Below are 18,689 nucleotides of genomic sequence, written 5' to 3'. Positions count from 1 at the left end.
TGTAAGACTGTATTATTACCTCCGATTGAGAGCTGAGCCAAGGAAGGTTCCGGAAGGCTGGTAGTGCTCCTCAGGGTGGACACGGAGGGTCCAGGGCTGGGACTGAAACCCAGAACCTCCTTGTTCTCTAGATTTCTCCCTTCAGGACATGAAGGAATGGAGGTCCTTGCCACTGCAGTAAATTCCAAGTAGATAGGTATAAAGACAAAGTTTGGAATGGCCGTACTCAGCAAATGTTGAAATGACTCATCATAGGAATTGGTTATAACTTTCTTTTGACCTATTTAAGAGACCAAAGGGCAGTTTTATCATTCTTGAGCAAACTGAAATTTCATCCTCCAAGTGGAGCCGGTTCTTGGCAGGACTAATTTCCCACCAAATATTTTTCCTTTTCACTTACTTCCACTAACAGCTAGACATTCACAGGTTGCTTGTGCTTAGTTCTACAATCCAGCTATATAAGATTCCCAGGTTCTTGACTAAAACCAATAAAGACTAACTTGTATGTTGTCTGGCATCTGAGTGGTGTGGAACTAATGTCACGTTTGCATGGAAGCAGCCCCCTTCCTGCTCCCTGTTGCAAATTCCAGACCCCTTGGAGGGAGGCTAGCCCAGCCCGGAACAGGGTCCGGATGCAGGGGCGCCCCCGGGAGGGAGGGGGTCCCTGCCTTGCGCACAGCCCAGATTTAACGCCTGCGGTCTCTCTTGCAGCCCAAGCAGCTGTTCTGGAACAGCGACTGCACGCGGCGCTGCCGCTGCTTCCGTCGCAACCTCATCCAGTGCGACCCGCGCCAGTGCAAGTCGGACGAGGAGTGCGCGCTGCGCAACGGGGTGCGCGGCTGCTTCAGCACCAAGACCTCCTACTGCCTGGCTGCCGGCGGCGGTGTCTTCCGCACCTTCGATGGCGCCTTCCTCCGCTTCCCCGCCAACTGCGCATTCGTGCTGTCCACCATCTGCCAGAAGCTGCCGGACATCTCCTTCCAGCTCATTATCAACTTCGACAAGTGGTCGGCGCCCAACCTCACCATCATCTCGCCCGTCTACTTCTACATTAACGAAGAACAGATTCTCATCAATGACCGGAACACTGTCAAGGTGACGGTCCGGTCATTGATTCTTAAGACACATACCCGGAAGGAGGCCTTGGCTAGGGGGCATTGTGGTTTTCCCAGACAACCCAGTGTGAGGATAATAGATTGTTCCTCTGCATATGCCCTCCACAGATGACCAGATTTTCAGGAATGAAAGTCTAAACATTCCGCAGGTGTGAGAACGGGCCCTGTTCTGTCCTTTGCTGACCATTCTGGGGCCAGTAATGACCTCGTGGGTGCTAATAGAGTCTCAGGTGATAAAATGGTCGATAAGTCCGCTTTGACTCTGCATTAATTTCCAAAAAGCATCTTGTTTGTTTTTAAGAGCCTTTAAAAGTACTCTTGGCTCTGTTCAGCTGTACCAAGACAAGCTCTTTCATTTCTGCTATCCTTTCTAAAAGCCAGGTGAAGGCAGGCATTTGCCTGTAAAAATAACGACCGCGCTAAAAGCCTTATGGAACATCCCCCACTATCAGAGGGCTCCATGATGACATAGCAAATGAAAGAAAATGGGAGGCTGAAAACTGGGATTTCTCTTAGGTTGGCCCTTCCTTAGCCTGGCTGGCTGGCTTTGGTGAATCTTAGACTGGCAGATTAAATAAATGTGAATCTCCAACCCATATGGGTCCCCAGCTTGGATTCCTCCCACCCCTTCCAGGTAAAGTATAATCTGCTCTGATAAACTACTGAAAGCCACCTCAGCCTCTCAGCTAAACCAGGCTGCTCACAAGCCAGCAGACCCGGAAGCTGGAGTCAGTCCCCAGTGCTAGGATTCTAGCTGGGGAGGGGCAGGTAGAGAGCAAGGACACACACATTAATGTTTTCCAGAATTAAGCGTTATTGTGTGTATTCTGCTTTCTTCCACTGGCTCAGATGATCACGCATGGAATGTATCTCTGTTTGAAAAATCATCAGATAGCTCAGTGTCCACCGTTAGGCAAAAGAACTGGCCGTATTTTGCAGGCTTCAAAGGAAGAGTCTGGATTTTCATACTGGTTTTTAACTTCAATGAAAGCTGCTACTGTTTTTGACACTCCAATTCTTTTTATAAATTGGCCCACATAGATACAACTGCGTTGCTCCCAAATACGGGAGCTAGAAAGTCAAAATGACCACCCGGGAGACCAAAACTGACATTATTGCTGAATAAAATACTCCAAGGTGGCCAAAATGGTAAAGAATTATATTTTCTAAAAGGCTTCTGCTTTTTTTTTTTTTTTTTAAGAATGAAAAGTTACTAATAACCAGGAGGGGAAAAAAATCTATTTATTTGGTAAGGACAGGAAAAGCACGTTATGTTCTATCCTAAGGGCTAAGAAAAGAAACTGTCAGAAAGTAGGAGAATGATGAATGCAGAAAATACTGTGCCTATAGGACCTCTAGGGTGGGGAGGACCTCTAGTTTGGACATTATACACAAGAAAACAGTAAACATGGCAGTGATCCCCAGATTCATTTTAACCATGTTAGACATTCCTTAGCACAGGATGGGGATTTCATTTCAGTAATTGGTCTATGCTGGGGAAGGTTTTATACAAAATCCCAGCCATTTGTGTGGATTGTACTTTTGTAATGTTTTCTTATCTTTCTGCCTCCATGTTTTGCTGCTTTGGGGGGAACTGTGGATAGTATGATGAGTAAATGCCCCTAAATTCTAGGGCAGAGTTCAGCAAGCTACAGAATTTGACCAAATCCACTTGCTTCCATTTTTTTTTTAAATAAGGTGTTATTGGAATACAGCCTCAGTAATTTAATTATATATTGTCCATGGCTGTTTTCATGCCCTGAGGGCAGAGTTGAGTAGCAATAGAGATCATATAGCCCACAAAGCCTAACACATCTATAGTGGCCCTTTATAGTAACAGCTGCCAACCCCTAATGTAATTTACTTTCTTCCCCCCCACCCCCATAGGTGAATGGCACACAAGTGAATGTTCCATTTATAACTGGGCTGGCAACCAAAATCTACAGCAGTGAGGGGTTCCTGGTGATAGACACCAGCCCCGACATCCAGATCTACTACAATGGTTTCAATGTCATAAAAATCAGCATCAGCGAGAGGCTGCAGAACAAAGTGTGTGGCCTCTGTGGCAACTTCAATGGGGACTTAACCGATGACTATGTGACCTTGCGGGGGAAGCCAGTGGTGAGCAGCGTGGTGCTGGCCCAGAGCTGGAAAACCAATGGCATGCAGAAGAGGTGAGAGTTCTAGCAGCTAGACTCTGTGTCCCCACATCCTCCCTTTGTCCATGACAGGTGTTAATGACGAATGTGCTCTCATAGCATCACCGCTCCTCTGCTGCAAAGAGTTGAGCCCCAGGTCTTTGGAGTTTTCATGAGACAAATAGACATATCAGAGGCCTCAGTAATTTCTTGAACAGCAGAGGAAGGAATTGGGCTTCAATGATATGTTTCCGAGTCTTCATATCATCTAGCCCTTGGCCAAACAGAAGAGGGCGCCCAGGATTAAACACTGAGGTTTTGGCCAGCTGTCCCCTGGGAGAGGAAGAGCTATCCCTTGCTCTCCAGGGTTGGGTCTAATTGTGTCCCCATGACTTTTTCCAGAAGGCTTGGTTGAGGTTGTGCAGGTAGAGGTTGGTGGAGATCAGGAAAGTCTTCTAAAAAAAAAAAAAAACGGAAGTCACTGAAGTTATTATGAGACCCCATCTCTTGCCAGCTGAAATAGAGTAAGTTAAACAAGTTATTCCAAAGGTGCTTAATTCAGATTACCTCGGAGCTGCTGAATTTTGTTACTCTATTTCTGGATCTATAGATATGCTTCTTTTTCATGGTGTTTCTTTGCTTGTGTAATGGCTCCACCCCTTGTACTTTAGCATCAGCTAAATTCCCAGGTGGAGAAATGACACAGTTATAAGGGGAGTACTTTATCATCAATAAGACAATCCTGAATTATAGGACCCAGAGCTGGAAAAAAACCTCAGGCAGGGGTGCCTGGGTGGCTCAGTGGATTAAAGCCTTTGCCATTGGCATTGGGTTCTCTGCTCGGCAGGGAGCCTGCTTCCTTTCCTCTCTCTCTGCCTGCCTCTCTGCCTACTTGTGATCTCTGTCAAATAAATAAATAAAATCTTTAAAAAAAAAAAACAACCTCAGGCAATATCTAGTCCAGTCTCTTCCTTTTCTAGGTGAAATGGAAGCTAGAGCAAAATGAGTTACATGAGGGGCCCTGGAAGTGGCCAAGTCCAAAATCTTCTTCTGAGGAGTTACGACCCTTTTTGAGCTTCTCCCTTCCTCCCTTTCTTCTTCCCTCCTTCCCTTTCCTTCCTTTATAAACTATTTCAGCTGGATACCAATTTTCTTGTGGTGGTTTTGCTGTTGGTCTCTGATAGCTGTGTGGGAAGTGCTTTAGAAGGGTTCTAGACAACTATTCTACCAACTAACAGTATTACTATTATTGATTAATAATAGTAACTCATTATTATGGTTGTTATTGATTATTATATCAATACCTGTTCATGGTTATCATATCAGTCCTATCAAAGGTGAACGGTTTTCATATCAATATCTGCCTTTCATCTGACACGTTGGCCACCAACCCATTATTTTCGTTTACCCTCCCTTCTCCCGGTGATAGCAACAATAGGAATTACATGTTGCTTTCTTAGATGGATAGATTGAGACCAGTAGCACCTGATTTACCCAAGATCACATAGCCAATTAGCGTTGGAATCCGCATACTTTGCTGACTTCCGGGTTAGCAGACAAGGTAACAGGCGGGGTCTTCCCTCCCAGCGGGTATCTTGGGTGGCTGTTTTGGCCTCGCTTTGTCTGATCAGACTTCTCGCCCCCAGCTGCAACGAGCTGCAGTTCTCACAGTACGCGGCCATGTGTGATAATGTGCACATCCAGAAGATGCAGGGTGATGGCTACTGCCTGAAGCTCACGGACATGAAGGGCTTCTTCCAGCCCTGCTACGGGCTTCTTGACCCCCTCCCCTTCTACGAGTCCTGCTACCTGGACGGCTGCTACAACCACCACAAGTACCAGCTCTGTGGCTCCCTGGCCGCCTATGGGGAGTCCTGTCGCTCCTTCGGGATCCTCAGCACCGAGTGGATTGACAAGGAGAATTGCTGTAAGAGGATTATTTTATTTCTGCTGGTTCTTTTCTAAGCGAAAAGAACAGTTCTGCTGGTAAAACTGCTGGGGCTAGGCCTGCCTGGCTGGCCTCCACCTTTGGCCATAGGTCTGCGCCCAGGCTTGAAGAGTTAAGAGCTATAGCGGAGATTTCGGGGTGGTGGGGAGGGGAGAGCATTTCAGGGGAGCCTTACTCACCTGTCGTTCCTCTCCAGCTATGGAATTTAGGAAACCAGCTTGGGCAGATGAGGTTCTTTGGGTTGAAGGAGCACCCATTCACTGACTGATGAGGTAGAGGGACAGAGGATGGCATCCTGATTGCTTTCAGATCCCAAGTCTAACTCTTCCTCATCTCCTTGAACATGGGTCAGAGCCCAGCTCAGAAAGGGAAGGCATGTGGCAAGTGACAAGTTGAGTTGGAATTGAGGCGACTCTATCTGCCTGCCTTGAAAGGAAGCTGTGGTTGGATTTCTAAAGGGATTGTACATATATTAAATTAACTGATAAGCCAATCATCTATAGATTCCTTTTTTAAATTCAATTAGCCAACGTAGAGTACATCATTAGTTTCAGATGTAGAGTTCAGTATCAGCCATTGCTTATAACACCCAGTGCTCATCACATCACGTGCCCTCCTTAATGCCTGTCACCCAGTAGATCTCTAAATTCTTATATGTTTTCTGTAGTAAGAAAATCATTTTGGGGGGCGCCTGGGTGGCTCAGTCGTTAAGCAGCTACCTTTGGTTCAGGTCATGATCCCAGGATCCTGGGATCGTGCCCTGTGTCAGGCTCCTGCCCTGCATTGGGCTCCCTGCTTGGCAGGAAGCCTGCTTCTCCCTCTCCCTCTCCCCTCAGCTTGTGTTCTCTCTCACAATCTCTCTCTCTCTGTGTCAAATAATAAAAATAAATAAATAAAATAATAAAATAAATAAAATCTTTTTTAAAAAAGAAAAAAATCATTTTGATGTGTATATCCATTATACTATTTGCTCATTTTCTTACTAAGTGAATCAGATAGATGGAGCAAATACGTGTAGAAACACATATGTATACATGTATATATAGATGTGTCATATACATATGTGTCCATATACATAAATAGTCACCTGTCGTATGACTATATGCAGTATGATACTGTGGCCAACAGAATGTACTAACCTGGTGTGCCTCCTGGTCCCACCAGGAAAGCTGGCACATTGCAAGACTGCGTGCATTTCAGTAAATCTGCAGACTAAACCTGACCAAGAATAGGGATGCACTCAATTCAGATCCTAAAACCAATGTAGCTGATTAGAATATGTATCCAATGATTTCAGAAACTCTTGACAAATTACTAGTCTCTGTTGAAAATCAACATAATTTTTGGGATAACTTTATTTTACCCGGTTGTGCTAATAAGCAATACTTTCAATCAGTTTGAAATAAACTGTTTTGAAACTTTAAAAACTTCCCTCTGTGTAAGGGCATGTCTTACTTGGCAGTAGGTGTATGGACCACCATATTTGTAAGGGAGGAGCTTTTTCTCCTCTCTGGGCTTTGGTCTCACTTTATTATTCTCTTGGGTTGTTTACATGTCTTGTGAATCAACCATAACATTCATTGAGTGGCTGCTTTGTGCTTAGCACTGTGTAGCTACTGGACACACTGGTCAAGTGAAGGGATCTTTACAAAAGGAAGCCTTTAAAAATAAATATATTTAGGTCATGCTGGTGGCTCTCCATTAGCGGTCTTTCTGGGAATTAAGACAGGGTGATGCCAAGCCATCCCCAAACTCCCACCTATTTACAGTGAGTTACTTAGCAGAGGGGCATGGCAGCTGAGTCAGGAGAAGCCTCTGAGACAGCACGGGGTTTTGCTTTGTTTTTAAATTCTTGAAGCTCTCTTGGCTCATGCTGGGATTGAACAGTTGTTGTTTCTTTAGCACTCACCATCCCATGCCATGATGAATAGGAGGATTATTACATCTGATAGGGAGAGAGGTTCTTTAAATAAAGAAATGAGTGTCTAAAAGAAAATGCTCTCAATTAGCGTTTCTTAAACTGGGGAGTTGACAATCTTGCAGGTGGTCTGCGGACTCATCTGCTACAGAAATAATTGTTTATCATACGATGATGATGGCACTCCACATACATTTGTTTTTTACTTACAGTTTTACCCTTGTTGGCAAAACAGTACAATTAATCTAAGTCCGTGCTGGCGAGTTGTGTGTAGGTTTTGGTTCGTCTATTTTTGTAAAATTAAGTACATAGAAGTTTATGAGAAAAATAGACCATGAATCAAAACAGACCAGGAAGTCCTATCCGAAGGCCCTCTCTGGGACTTCACTGGTCCTAAAATTTTCATTCTTAACAAATACTTATTGAGCAGCAACTTTGGGGAGGCTGGGTGAAAGGGAGTATGGAGTTAAATGGTTGGACCCTACTCGGTCTGAGGGCAAAGATACCAATGCATGTAATGGTAGACCAATGTGGTAAGAACAGGATCGGGGTAGATCTTGGCAGTTCACGGTGTCTCTGCATTCCAGCCTCCCCACTCAGCTTCCACTGTGTGGACCTTGGGCTCATTGCCGCTGTGAAATAGTACTTAATTCACAGAGCAGTCGTGAGGGTTGGAGGAGATACTGCAGCGGAAGCATGAAGCCCAGTGCCGGCCCCGGAGCCAGGGCCCGATCACTACTGTTGTCATCACTTTCTGGAAAGTTGCCCCGTCTGCTCATTCGCAGCTGCCATCTGACGACCGCCAGTTCCGTGAAAGCGGCAAGTCCAGAGTGCAGCCACCTGCCAAGCATGGGTGTGAAAATCAAGTGGTGCGCGCTTCTGTGTGTTTTCCTTTTTAGCAGGAGTGGTTGAAGATCCCTGTGTGGGGGCGGACTGTCCCAACCGGACCTGTGAGCTGGAAAACGGAGGAGAGCTGTGTGGCTGCGTGGAGCCGCCCCCCTACGGCAACAGTGAGTGACACCTGCTGCCTCCCCGCCCAGACCGGGGGCCCCTGAGGGAGGCCAGGCGGCTGCGCAGAAGGGCTCCAGGGGTGCAGCCCACTTAGCCGCCCTTGTTAGAGACCCACCTGGAGAAGCTTTCATGAGCATTGAGGCAGAACGAGGAAGCAATCTGATGTCTTCAAAGCAGGTTAATGTTCATTTCCTCATAGCTACAACCTCTTCTTCAATATGTGATAACACCTAAATGTGTACATGAATCAAGTCAGCCAGTTTCAGCTGAAGCCCTCTTCAACATCAGAGATCCAAATCGATCTTGTAGTCTCACGGGGAAGTCAGGCAGTTTGACGCAAACACGAAACCCTCAAAGCAAGAGTGCCAGGTGCTCTAAGACTTGTTGAAAGCCAGATTAATGGGTCCTGAAGAAGCAACTGCAAGGTTTGAAGCAAATAGTGAACACCCGTTCCCAACAGCAGCATCCATAAGGTAGGAAGGGCTTCGTCCCCGCCAGGCACACCCATGATGCTGGCCTGAAAGGGGTGCTACTTTACACCCCAACCTCGTGCCCTTGGCTGGAACCAGATCACTGAGAAGGCATGTGCTGAATTACAGCATCCTCCTTGATTGAAAGTCTCCCTCAGAGGGGTGCTGTTCAAGGGCTTTACCTATGCAGCTAAAATGCTTCTCTCTGTCTCTGTAGTGTTCCTTAGCTTGTGTTTATGTACTCCTAGAAAATGTCAATTGGCCTAATCATGTCGAAAGTCTCCTAGCAGGTGCCTGGGAATCCATGGGGGCTCCAGGAGTAGCCTGCCTGTGGCTGCTCTCACCGGGGGCATGTCCTTTAGCCCCTCTAGGATAAGCCAGATGTGGTGCACAACTCACGGGAAAGTAGCTCCCACCAAAGTGGGGCAAGGTCCTGGGTTTGGGAAGAAAAGACAAAACACACTTTATTAGGTCCATCTTTTTTTTAAAAAGCTTAACAACATCCCAGTTATTGCTTTGAATGATTTCATATACTCATATGGTTGGATCAAAGCTTCAGTAGAAATGCCCAGCCTTTGTGAGAAGATCATTAGCCTCTTCTCAAGGAAACGGTCATGGGATGCCTCACCCCCCACTCCTGCAGCACCACCAACTCCCCCTGACTTGCTTTTCGTCATAACTCTTCCCCGCAGACTCCCATGACATCATTGATGCAGAGGTGACCTGCAAGGCGTCCCAGATGGAAGTATCCATATCTAAGTGCAAACTCTTCCAGCTTGGCTTTGAGAGGGAGGGCGTGAGGATCAATGATAGACAGTGTTCCCACATCGAGGGGGAAGATTTCATCTCCTTTCAGATCAACAACACCAAAGGGAACTGCGGCAACATTGTGCAGGTGAGAACCTCAGGTGGGAAAGGACATCTGGCCGAGGTAGTGACAACCCCGGGTGTTTGCACATTGGGCGTCTTTAAAGCCAACTTCAGGGTGATCTCCTTAGAAATATCCTCCATGGAAAACAGCACAAAGCATAGCTGATATGAAAGACATCAAGGAGAATCATCTGGTGTTGAGTGGTTAATGAACTGAGAGATCTTGATAAGTGACAGGCTCCCGTCCTCTGTTAGCGCTGTCTGCTGTCATCCTCTATCCTGCACGTTGACCTTCCTCGTGCTTCTCTTGTTCTTCCAGGTAAAGGAAGAGTTTTGGGGGGTAAGGGTGTCCCAGACACCATATAAGACTTGGCTACAGAAATACATCAAGACCCCGTCCTTTCATGTCAGATTATCTAATGTATAGGTTGGCAAAGCATCCTACTGCTTATCTTCCTGTTCCTTCCTGGTGTCATATACATATATATACATATGGAAGGAAGATAAATATATATACGACACCAGGAAGGAACAAGTATGTGTATATATATAGCCGGAATCATTAACACTTTAACGAGGAGTGAAAGGAGCAAAAGCAGGTACAATGCGCCTTTGTTCATTGTGGTGCTTGTGGGAAGTTCCGATAGAAGATTTGGTGAAGGAGAGATTTTGGATTAGGACTTGAAAAAGAAGATTTATATTACCCTGGGATGGCAATACTTCATGCTGTCCCCATCTTGGTTTCCCACAGATAACCGGGGCTGGTGGTAGTTAGAATTCAGGGTACGTGTATTCAGCCTCCGTGGACACTCGAGGTTATCAGACTGAAGGGTGCTGTCGCCATCCATTGCAATACTTTCGTCATTACTGTTAGTCGGTGCTGAAGCTAGCTTCGTCCTGACTTGTACCAGCCTCTCGGTTGTGTATGGAACGAAGCCACTTCTCCACTTTCAGGGCTGTGGGTTGGGTTTGAAATGCAAGCCACATACTCACTCGCACATTTAACGATTTCTGACCTTCCTTTGCTCGGCAGTCCAATGGCACTCATATCATGTATAAAAACACAATCTGGATCGAAAGTGCCAACAACACTGGCAACATCATCACTAGGGACCGGACGATCAATGTGGAATTTTCATGTGCTTATGAGCTGGATATCAAGATCTCCTTAGATTCTGTCGTGAAGCCTATGCTGAGGTAAAGAATCTCATGGGCCGTACGCATTGCTTTGTCTTTTCCTTGACAGTCAAGGTTAGCGTAATCAGAATTGCTTGCTAGCATTTGTCTTTGAAACACTAGGGAAGAAATAGTTCATATTTTCTGCACCTAAATTCCTTGGACCAGCACTATGGATTAGAAATTTCTACAATGATGGAAATATACTGTGTTACTATCTAATACAGTACATATATGTGGAAATTGTGGTTAGGGGTGCTGAGGAATTGGCTTTTCAAATTTTATTTCATTTTAATTTTAATGGCCACATGTAGCTTGCCATTTGGGGTACCATTTTGGACTTAGACTTTACTATCGTCTGCTTTGCCTTCCCTCTGCATTTTCAGCTTGAAAATGGTAGTAATTGAATAAATGTAATTGTTGGGGGTCCCTGGCCTCATGATCATTTCCCTTTTAGTGTCATTAACCTTACAGTTCCAACCCAAGAAGGCAGCTTCACCACCAAGATGGCCCTGTACAAAAATGCCTCCTACAAACACCCTTACCGCCAGGGCGAAGTGGTGCTGACAACTCGAGATGTGCTGTATGTAGGGGTCTTCGTGGTTGGGGCTGACTCCACACACTTGATCCTGACCCTGAACAAATGCTATGCCACCCCCTCCCGCGACAGCAATGACAAACTCCGATACTTCATCATTGAAGGAGGGTGAGTGGCCTCTTATCAGAGGACAGGCCTCAAGAGCCCTTTGCATAAATATCGATCAACATCAGTTTTTTAGAGAAGAGAATGGGAGCTAATGTTTGTATTTTGCATCCATGAACTAGAATTCTCTTAAGAGCTTGTGAGGTAGACCTTGTAAACCTCCCTTTGTAGATGAGCAGGCTGAGGCTCAGGGAGACCAACAACTTGCTTAAAGTCACACAGCAACTTGGTAGCAGATTCCGGAGTCCTTGTGGCATTAACTACAAAATGCTTTATTTGCAATGCGACCCGAGAGGGGATCGTGTCCTGCCTACTTCAGATTTCAGCTTAAGAGAAATGTAGATCACCTACACAAAAGCATGCCATGAGAAGAACTGATGGTTGGTGAACAGGACACCTGACAAAATTTGAGAAGAACTAGAATAATGGAGTATAAGAAGAGAATAGTAGAAGAAACTACAATAGCCTATAAAACCAAGGAGTTTCTTATTCACCACTAAATGCCTGGTACCTACTGTGTTTCCCGAAACACAGTGGTTATGTAACAAAATTTATGGAAGAAATGAATCAGAAGAAAAGACTATAGACCAAATCACAATAATTATTTTAATTTTTTAAAAACTGGTTATGTCAAGTAACAGTAGTTCCGGCTGGCTATGAGAATTAAACAAGAACAGCATTTATTTAATATAGGTTTTACGTGACACAGAAGCTTCCGTAAGGAAATCAGGACATAAACAAGTGGTCGAACCTGAGTATTTTCTGCTATGTTAGATGAAGCGGGGACAGCCACAGAGAAGTAGGAGAGGTCAAAGGGTATGTGGTAAGTGTAGAAAACTGGGGGAAGCTTAGCAGAGCCTCTTAGTTAGGATTCTTCTTGGTGTCCGTCTGTCTTTGGAAGTAAGGATGCTCCTTTCCTGCAGGAGGGAGGGCTCCTGTCACCTGAGGGTTTTGTGACCTGTTTCAGGGGAGTAGAGTCAGGGGAAGGTCACCATGACCTTTCTGCTTCTGCCATTTTCTCAAACTCCTTCACCTTAAAATACTCAGTATTTTGGGGGGGGGGGGTAGCATGTCCTGACCCACCATGACTAGCCTGGGTCGACACCGACCCTGAGGTGGTCAGGGAGTGCTGTGGCTACCATAATCAGCTTTGAGGTTGAAAAGGAATAGGTTCTCAAAAGAAGGCATGGTTCTGGGCAAACAGTGAATATCTACTACTTTGCGGAGAAGTTAGGTACATAGTTCACCCAGGGCAACTCAACAAGTCAGGGTCAGAGAGGGATCCTTCCAAGCATTAAGACACATGGCCTCCCTCACTGGCCAGATGGGACTTGTAGGTTGGGGTGCAGAGGCTTTTGACTTTCTGAGCTGATTCTTGGGCTTTTCAGAGGTGAAGGGAAGGATGTGGTGACTCCTCGGTGGCTTACAGGCTGGATGCCTCTCCTTCCCATCAAAGTCCTTTCCCAAAGTGAAAGAGCTCAGATCTGAGCACCCGTGCCGATGCTAGCCCTGTTGGAGGGCCTGTGTCTCCTTTGGAGGATGCAGTGGCATTCAGAGAGAAGAGTGAGTGAGTGAACGTGTTCATACATCTCAGCCTCCCCCAGGGTCTGAACAAAGACCTTCAGATGAAACTGTTTTTGCTTTTGTCATAGGAGGGAATTTTAATTCATGAGTCTTTCTGACCTTTCTTGGAGGGATTTGGTTATCGTGTTCCCAGTGAACTTGTCCCATGGGAAAACCAGTGCACAGTGACAAACGTGAGCAGCAAAATGGGTTCACTTCAGAAGTGTGAGGGGTTAGCTGTTCCTCTGCAGCTCAGTGGAGGGCAACGACGCTACCCCTGTCTTCCAGGGACTCAGAAGTCCCCCCATGCCTGTTGCTGCTCTCTCCTCTTAATGCATCTTAATGCATCTGAAAGGATGGTGGTTTCTCTGATGGTGGACAAAGGGTTCTAGGGCTTGGTCTGTGTGCGCACACCAAGGCAGGCATCCACAGAGGCTGTCCTGCTTCCCCAGGCCTTCCTTCTGCTCCGTGCATTTCCGGTACCTGAATAACAAGTCATCTGTCTGGGAGGGGGTGGTCTGGTTAAGAGGGGAGGCCTGTGTGGAGATTGCAGGGCTGTGAGCATTTTAGAAAGTTTGGACCAATTAAGATTATTCAAATGAATAACAATGACAAGGAAAAGTATGGCAAGTAAGTTTTAATTTCAAAACACTTAAGAAACTATTGCCTTGAAGACTAATTACAAAACCTAATAGGTGTGGGGATGCTGGAGGATAACTCCAGTTTTTAATTTTCCTTATCACTAAGCTATTTAATCCTGTGGGCTTGGGGAAGGAAAGATTTAAAAAAAAAAAAAAAAGCAACTCTTTTTATCTTCATCATTTTTAGATAACTTCTTGGCCAGCCTTCGCACAAGTCATGCGTTCACTCGTGCATTCATCCGCAAAGATGTTTAGATCCATCCTGGGTGCCCTGCAGGGTGTTTCGAGACCCAGTGAGGACGGCATCCGGGTTCTTGTGCTCCAGGAGTCCAGGAAAAGCCACCTTTCCCATGTGGTCAGGGCAGTGTTAGGGGGTATCCGTAGAGAAGGGGGAGCCACAGACTGGTGTTGGGGAAGGAACAGGGGTATGCATGCGTGGGAAGACTCCCAGACTGGGGAAACTGCACGTGGAAAGAGAGTGGGATAGAAGTGGCTGTGATACATTTGAGGAACTCCATGTGTGCCTGAGGGAGGCCGGCGGCTGTCACTGCCCACTGGCCCAATACCGTGAAGTGTAGGGGACGGGGGAGAAAAGAAGCGGCCACCTGCCGCGCATCTGGGACTGCTCTGACTTCTCCTCCAGCTCCCACCTGTTTTAACATGTGTGGATATGGCCCAGTAGGGTTTTAATCAGGGGACCCTCCCCCATGTGGTAATTACCCAGAGAAAGTACAGCCAAGGTGAGGACTGATGGCGTGGTTGCAGAGCTGGTGTCAGTAAAGGAGGGCACCGTGAGAGGCAGAATGAGAAACTGAAGGCGTGGGGAGACTGGGGATAGTCCCTGCAGTCATCCTGCTTTTAGTTGTAGTTAGGATACTAATTTGAGGTGTTATTCGATGCTTTTAAAACAAACTATGAAAATAGATGGGAATGGTAGTAAATAAGAAACCCACACGGTCCAGAGGTCACTCTCAAATGCAAAAACATTCTTATCTATCATGATGGTTTTATATGAAATAGAATCCAATGTGTGAAGCAAAGATTCCATTTTCTCCTGAATAGGTGTCAGAACATTAAAGATAACACCATAGGCATCGAGGAGAATGGCGTCTCCCTAACCTGTCGCTTTCATGTCACTGTCTTCAAGTTCATTGGGGATTACGACGAAGTTCATCTTCACTGTGCAGTGTCACTGTGCGATTCCGAAAAGTACTCCTGTAAAATAGTAAGTGAGGGCATGAAAATGGAATGCCTCGCTTTATTTCTCACTGCCCCACTTTGCCCAACACGGGGATCACGATCGCCAGGCTCTGGCTGGCTCCCGAGGGTTCTGTGGCGCTCACGGCTCCTGAAAGTGGCTAAGTTGAAATCCTCCCCAGATGCCTAGGAGCAGCAGTCCTCTTTGCTGAGATAGGAAGAGAGAGAATGTGATAGAATAATGTCCATTTACTCCTCTTGTCTGTCTCTGAACTGTCAGTCTGCCGTGGGCTTAGCACTAGACCAGGATTTCTCAGCACTACTGGCCTTTTGGACCAAATTATTCTTGGTTGTAGGGACTGTTCTGTGTGTTGTAAGATGTTTAGCAGCAACGTTGGCCTCTACCCGCTAGAAGCAAAAGCACCTCCTCCCCAGTTGCCACACTCCAAAATTCCTCCCAGCATTGCCAAATACCCCTCCAGGGTATCTGGCAGGAGGAAGGGGCAAAACTGGCCCCGTTTGAGGACCTTTGCACCCACACCAGGGTCTCAAGGAACCAAGCCACCTGGATCTGAAGGGAACCGTGAGGGCCAAGCTCCAGCACACGATCGAAACAAACTCCTGGGTTCAGGGTACTTTAACTGGGCGTTCTTTAGACCGTGACGCTCCTGCAGCTCATCCAGACCCATGCCAGGGCCTGAGGCTCCTTAGGGGCTCCTGGAGGGGCTGCTGGAATGAGGTGACAAGCCAATCCTCCCTTCCACGCCAGGCTTACATCCCCACCACAGACGCCGGCGTCCCTAAGACTTCACTGCCCTGGGATGTGCTCCCTGATCTTTAACACTCCAGCCCTGTGCTCCCCCAGCCTTTGCAGAATCAAGCTGTGAACTGTGGCCAAGCCACTTAGACATGCAGCTGCCTACCCTGTTGCCAGATGTGATCCAACAGTCCTCATCCCTGGGAAGGGAGCCTCTTTGAATCGAAGTCTTATGTGGAGAATATACTTAATTCTGTTCAACATAAAGCCCCGAGTCCCAGTGGGCTCCAGGATCAAGAATGCATTGGTTCTAATTAATCGGAGCAGCAATAGAGCTCGAGGCTGGAAACGCTGCCTCTTTTGGAGGCTGGAGATGTGGTGAAGAATAAGTTATCGGCTTAATTGTCTGAAATTTTCCCTCCGGTGTTCTGTCTTTCAGACTTGCCCACAAAATTCCAGGATTGCCACGGATTATACCAAAGAACCTAAAGAACAGATCATTTCAGTGGGACCTATTAGGAGAAAAAGTATGTATGTCCCCCAAAACACATGATAAATTATTAAAACAATGGGATTTAAGGGCTCGGACTAACTCTTGGGTGCGGCTCCACTACAACATGAAGCTGGTGACCGACCAAAAGTGGAGGACCCCACAGTGAAACCTTTTCATTGGCTCCAAAAGTGCCACAGTGGCACTGGGCTTTTCTTCTTGCTGTCCTCTGTTTAAAGCTTTGCTCTGAGATCCACGTCCAAGATTTGACCTGACCAGCTGCTCTTTTCCAGGGCTGGACTGGTGTGAGGACAACGGAGGGTGTGAGCAGATCTGCACAAGCCGAGTCGATGGGCCTCTGTGCAGCTGTGTGACGGGGACCCTGCAAGAGGACGGCAAGAGCTGTAGAGGTAGATGCATGCCCTGTCCCGGGCAGGCGGCTGGGCACAGGGAACCCTTTCCCCTGAGGAGGGGACGCTCACACGGGAAGCCCACTCAGTCAGCAACTGGCTTATGAAAATTACAGAAATTAAGATGGAGACATGAGGGGAATGCCAAGGAATTCTAGCACCATCTTGGTGAGCTCTATTTCAGGACCAAATATTGGCCTTAAATCTGGTCACCAAGTCTACCTGGGCTGTGGTTGGGACTGGGATGGTTGATCCAACAAACCAAGATTTCTTGCAGTTGCCTTAGCACATGGGTTTCCCTGAGGTTAGCAGGACTCTGCTAAAGGTTGAGTTAATTCTGCATCTTTGCTGCCTAGGTCAGCACCATTTGGAGAAAGTGAGTTCTTGGCAATGAAGAGAGTGGGTTCTTTCATTTAGCTGAGTACCACAGATTTCTGATTCCTATCAAAGAACTATCTCTCTTCATAGGACTTACTATGTTCCTCTCTGTTCACAGCCTCTAATTCTTCTATTGAACTTCAAGTTTGGACGCTGCTTCTCATCATGACCCAGATTTCACTATGGCATTTTGTCTATAAATCAGGCACGACCTCATAATTAACTCAAGGTTGCTATATAAAGTACTGTAATTTACTTACTTCAGCGCCCCGTAGGATAAAATGTGTGTGCCCTTAAGTCAAAGCCTGATTGAAAAGTGTCCAGCATCTCAAAGCGGTACCACCTGCCTCCAATAGTCAGAGTCTCAGAAATGTGTGAAATGCCCACCCCCTCTTCCAGAGTACGCAATGGGGCTTCCAAAAGCCAGTTGCGGAAAGCAGCTATCTTGCCCAAAATGTCCAAACTGTTGTCACTGGAAAATTTGGTTCCCATGAAAAACCAATAAAGAAAAAAAAAAACAACAAAAAACATCTCTTGTTAGGGAAGTCTGACCAGAAGTCTAATCAGAAAAATCTCTCAAGCCGGTGCTATTTCTGGATCACAGTTTTTTACTGAGAAAGGGCCTGTCAGAGCAATCTCGGGAAGCATTTACTGGAAGGTCTGACTCCCTCTAAGGAATCTTTCTGATGTTTGGAAGTGTCCGATCTAGGATACGCATGTGCTGCTCACTCCTGTTTCTGATGAGCTCCTTCACTACCCTCGTGTCCCTCCACCTTGCCACGGCAGCTTGGCCACTCGGGATACTGTTTGCAGACCTGGGGAACCCCACCTCCCATCCCACACCCAGACCCTTCTCTCTGACAAATCAACCAAATAATTTTTAATGTGTTTTATGCGTAAATAAACTTCGTGTTCAAGTACTCTCAGTACTTGGTGACTGATATCATTCTTACAGTGTTAAGCTTTGCGCATTACATTGCGTGGTCTGATTTCATAAAAGCAGTAGCTGTTGGGCCACGTAGACCCCACTGCCCAGAGCTTGAATGCGTTTTGTCGTGTGTCCTTACAGAGCGTTAGGACATGAACGTGTAGGGTGGCAGAGAAGCAGGGAGCGTCGTCTTTTGTACATAGTACAAACCAGGGCCCTGCTGAACACAGTCCGTGGACTGCCTCTCTTTTTCAGGTTCAAAACAAAGTAAAACCCACTTGGAGTTTATTTTGAAGTTGTTTGGATTTAAGCAGATGGTATTTTTGCATTTTTCTGGGAACTCTGTGAAAAGCTGAGCATAAATCCTCTAGTCCTTGCCTGTGGGTGTGGATATGATCGATGTTGTCTTGTGTGTAACGGGTACCACGTCACGCTGGCGCTGGGCTGAAGAAGTTGGAGTGTAGACGGAGTCTGTGCCAAGGTACTTTGACCTCCCATCTTCTGGGAGGATTAACAAGTTCTGGCTTGTCTTGCCAGTTACATGTGGCGGCTTAGAGAGCAGCTGGTGTTGGAGAAAAAGATGTGTCTGCTTTAGCTTGGACATTGTGAGATGTGGAGATATGCTGAGCATTGGGAGGGGTTAAGGAACTCAAATGTTCTTGCAAGTGAGACACAACGTGGCTTCCTCACCAAGAGAGAAATCGATGTTCCCTGCGTGTCCTATTTTCACATGAAAAACTATCTCGATGCAGTTGATGGTTTAGGTGTTCACAATCAGATTCCGAATTGAACCCAAGAATGTCTCATTGATTCTTTTATTTGATATCCCTGAGATGGGTCTCAGCTAAAAACACATAAGGAGGAAGTGTTTTCATATTTAATAACTTGCCTTTATTGATTTTCTTATCAAAGTCATTAGAAAGTTCTAAGTGAAAGACTATAATTTGTTGGGCTTTAGCTTTTTTTTTTTTTTTAA

The 18,689-nt window shown here is 46.3% G+C and overlaps 1 protein-coding gene across 1 annotated transcript in view; it reads left to right on the top strand.

Annotated features, from left to right (window-relative positions):
• The window catches only part of LOC111153919 (tectorin alpha), a 67,241-nt gene extending 49,951 nt beyond the window's left edge, over nucleotides 1-17,290 (top strand). The window contains exons 13-23 of the mRNA XM_022513232.1: nucleotides 712-1,095; nucleotides 3,003-3,289; nucleotides 4,885-5,180; nucleotides 8,019-8,129; nucleotides 9,293-9,495; nucleotides 10,504-10,667; nucleotides 11,104-11,352; nucleotides 14,616-14,778; nucleotides 15,947-16,034; nucleotides 16,291-16,407; nucleotides 16,904-17,290. Coding sequence (XP_022368940.1) covers nucleotides 712-1,095; nucleotides 3,003-3,289; nucleotides 4,885-5,180; nucleotides 8,019-8,129; nucleotides 9,293-9,495; nucleotides 10,504-10,667; nucleotides 11,104-11,352; nucleotides 14,616-14,778; nucleotides 15,947-16,034; nucleotides 16,291-16,407; nucleotides 16,904-17,004 — 2,163 coding nt within the window. The 3' untranslated portion in view covers nucleotides 17,005-17,290. The remainder of the gene's footprint in view (nucleotides 1-711; nucleotides 1,096-3,002; nucleotides 3,290-4,884; nucleotides 5,181-8,018; nucleotides 8,130-9,292; nucleotides 9,496-10,503; nucleotides 10,668-11,103; nucleotides 11,353-14,615; nucleotides 14,779-15,946; nucleotides 16,035-16,290; nucleotides 16,408-16,903) is intronic.
• Nucleotides 17,291-18,689: the final 1,399 nt, after the last annotated feature.

Source organism: Enhydra lutris, unplaced genomic scaffold, assembly GCF_002288905.1.
Source record: "Enhydra lutris kenyoni isolate GAN:26980312 unplaced genomic scaffold, ASM228890v2 scaffoldscaffold34, whole genome shotgun sequence".
Lineage (NCBI taxonomy): Eukaryota > Metazoa > Chordata > Mammalia > Carnivora > Mustelidae > Enhydra > Enhydra lutris.
This window is presented reverse-complemented; position numbering and strand designations above follow the sequence as displayed.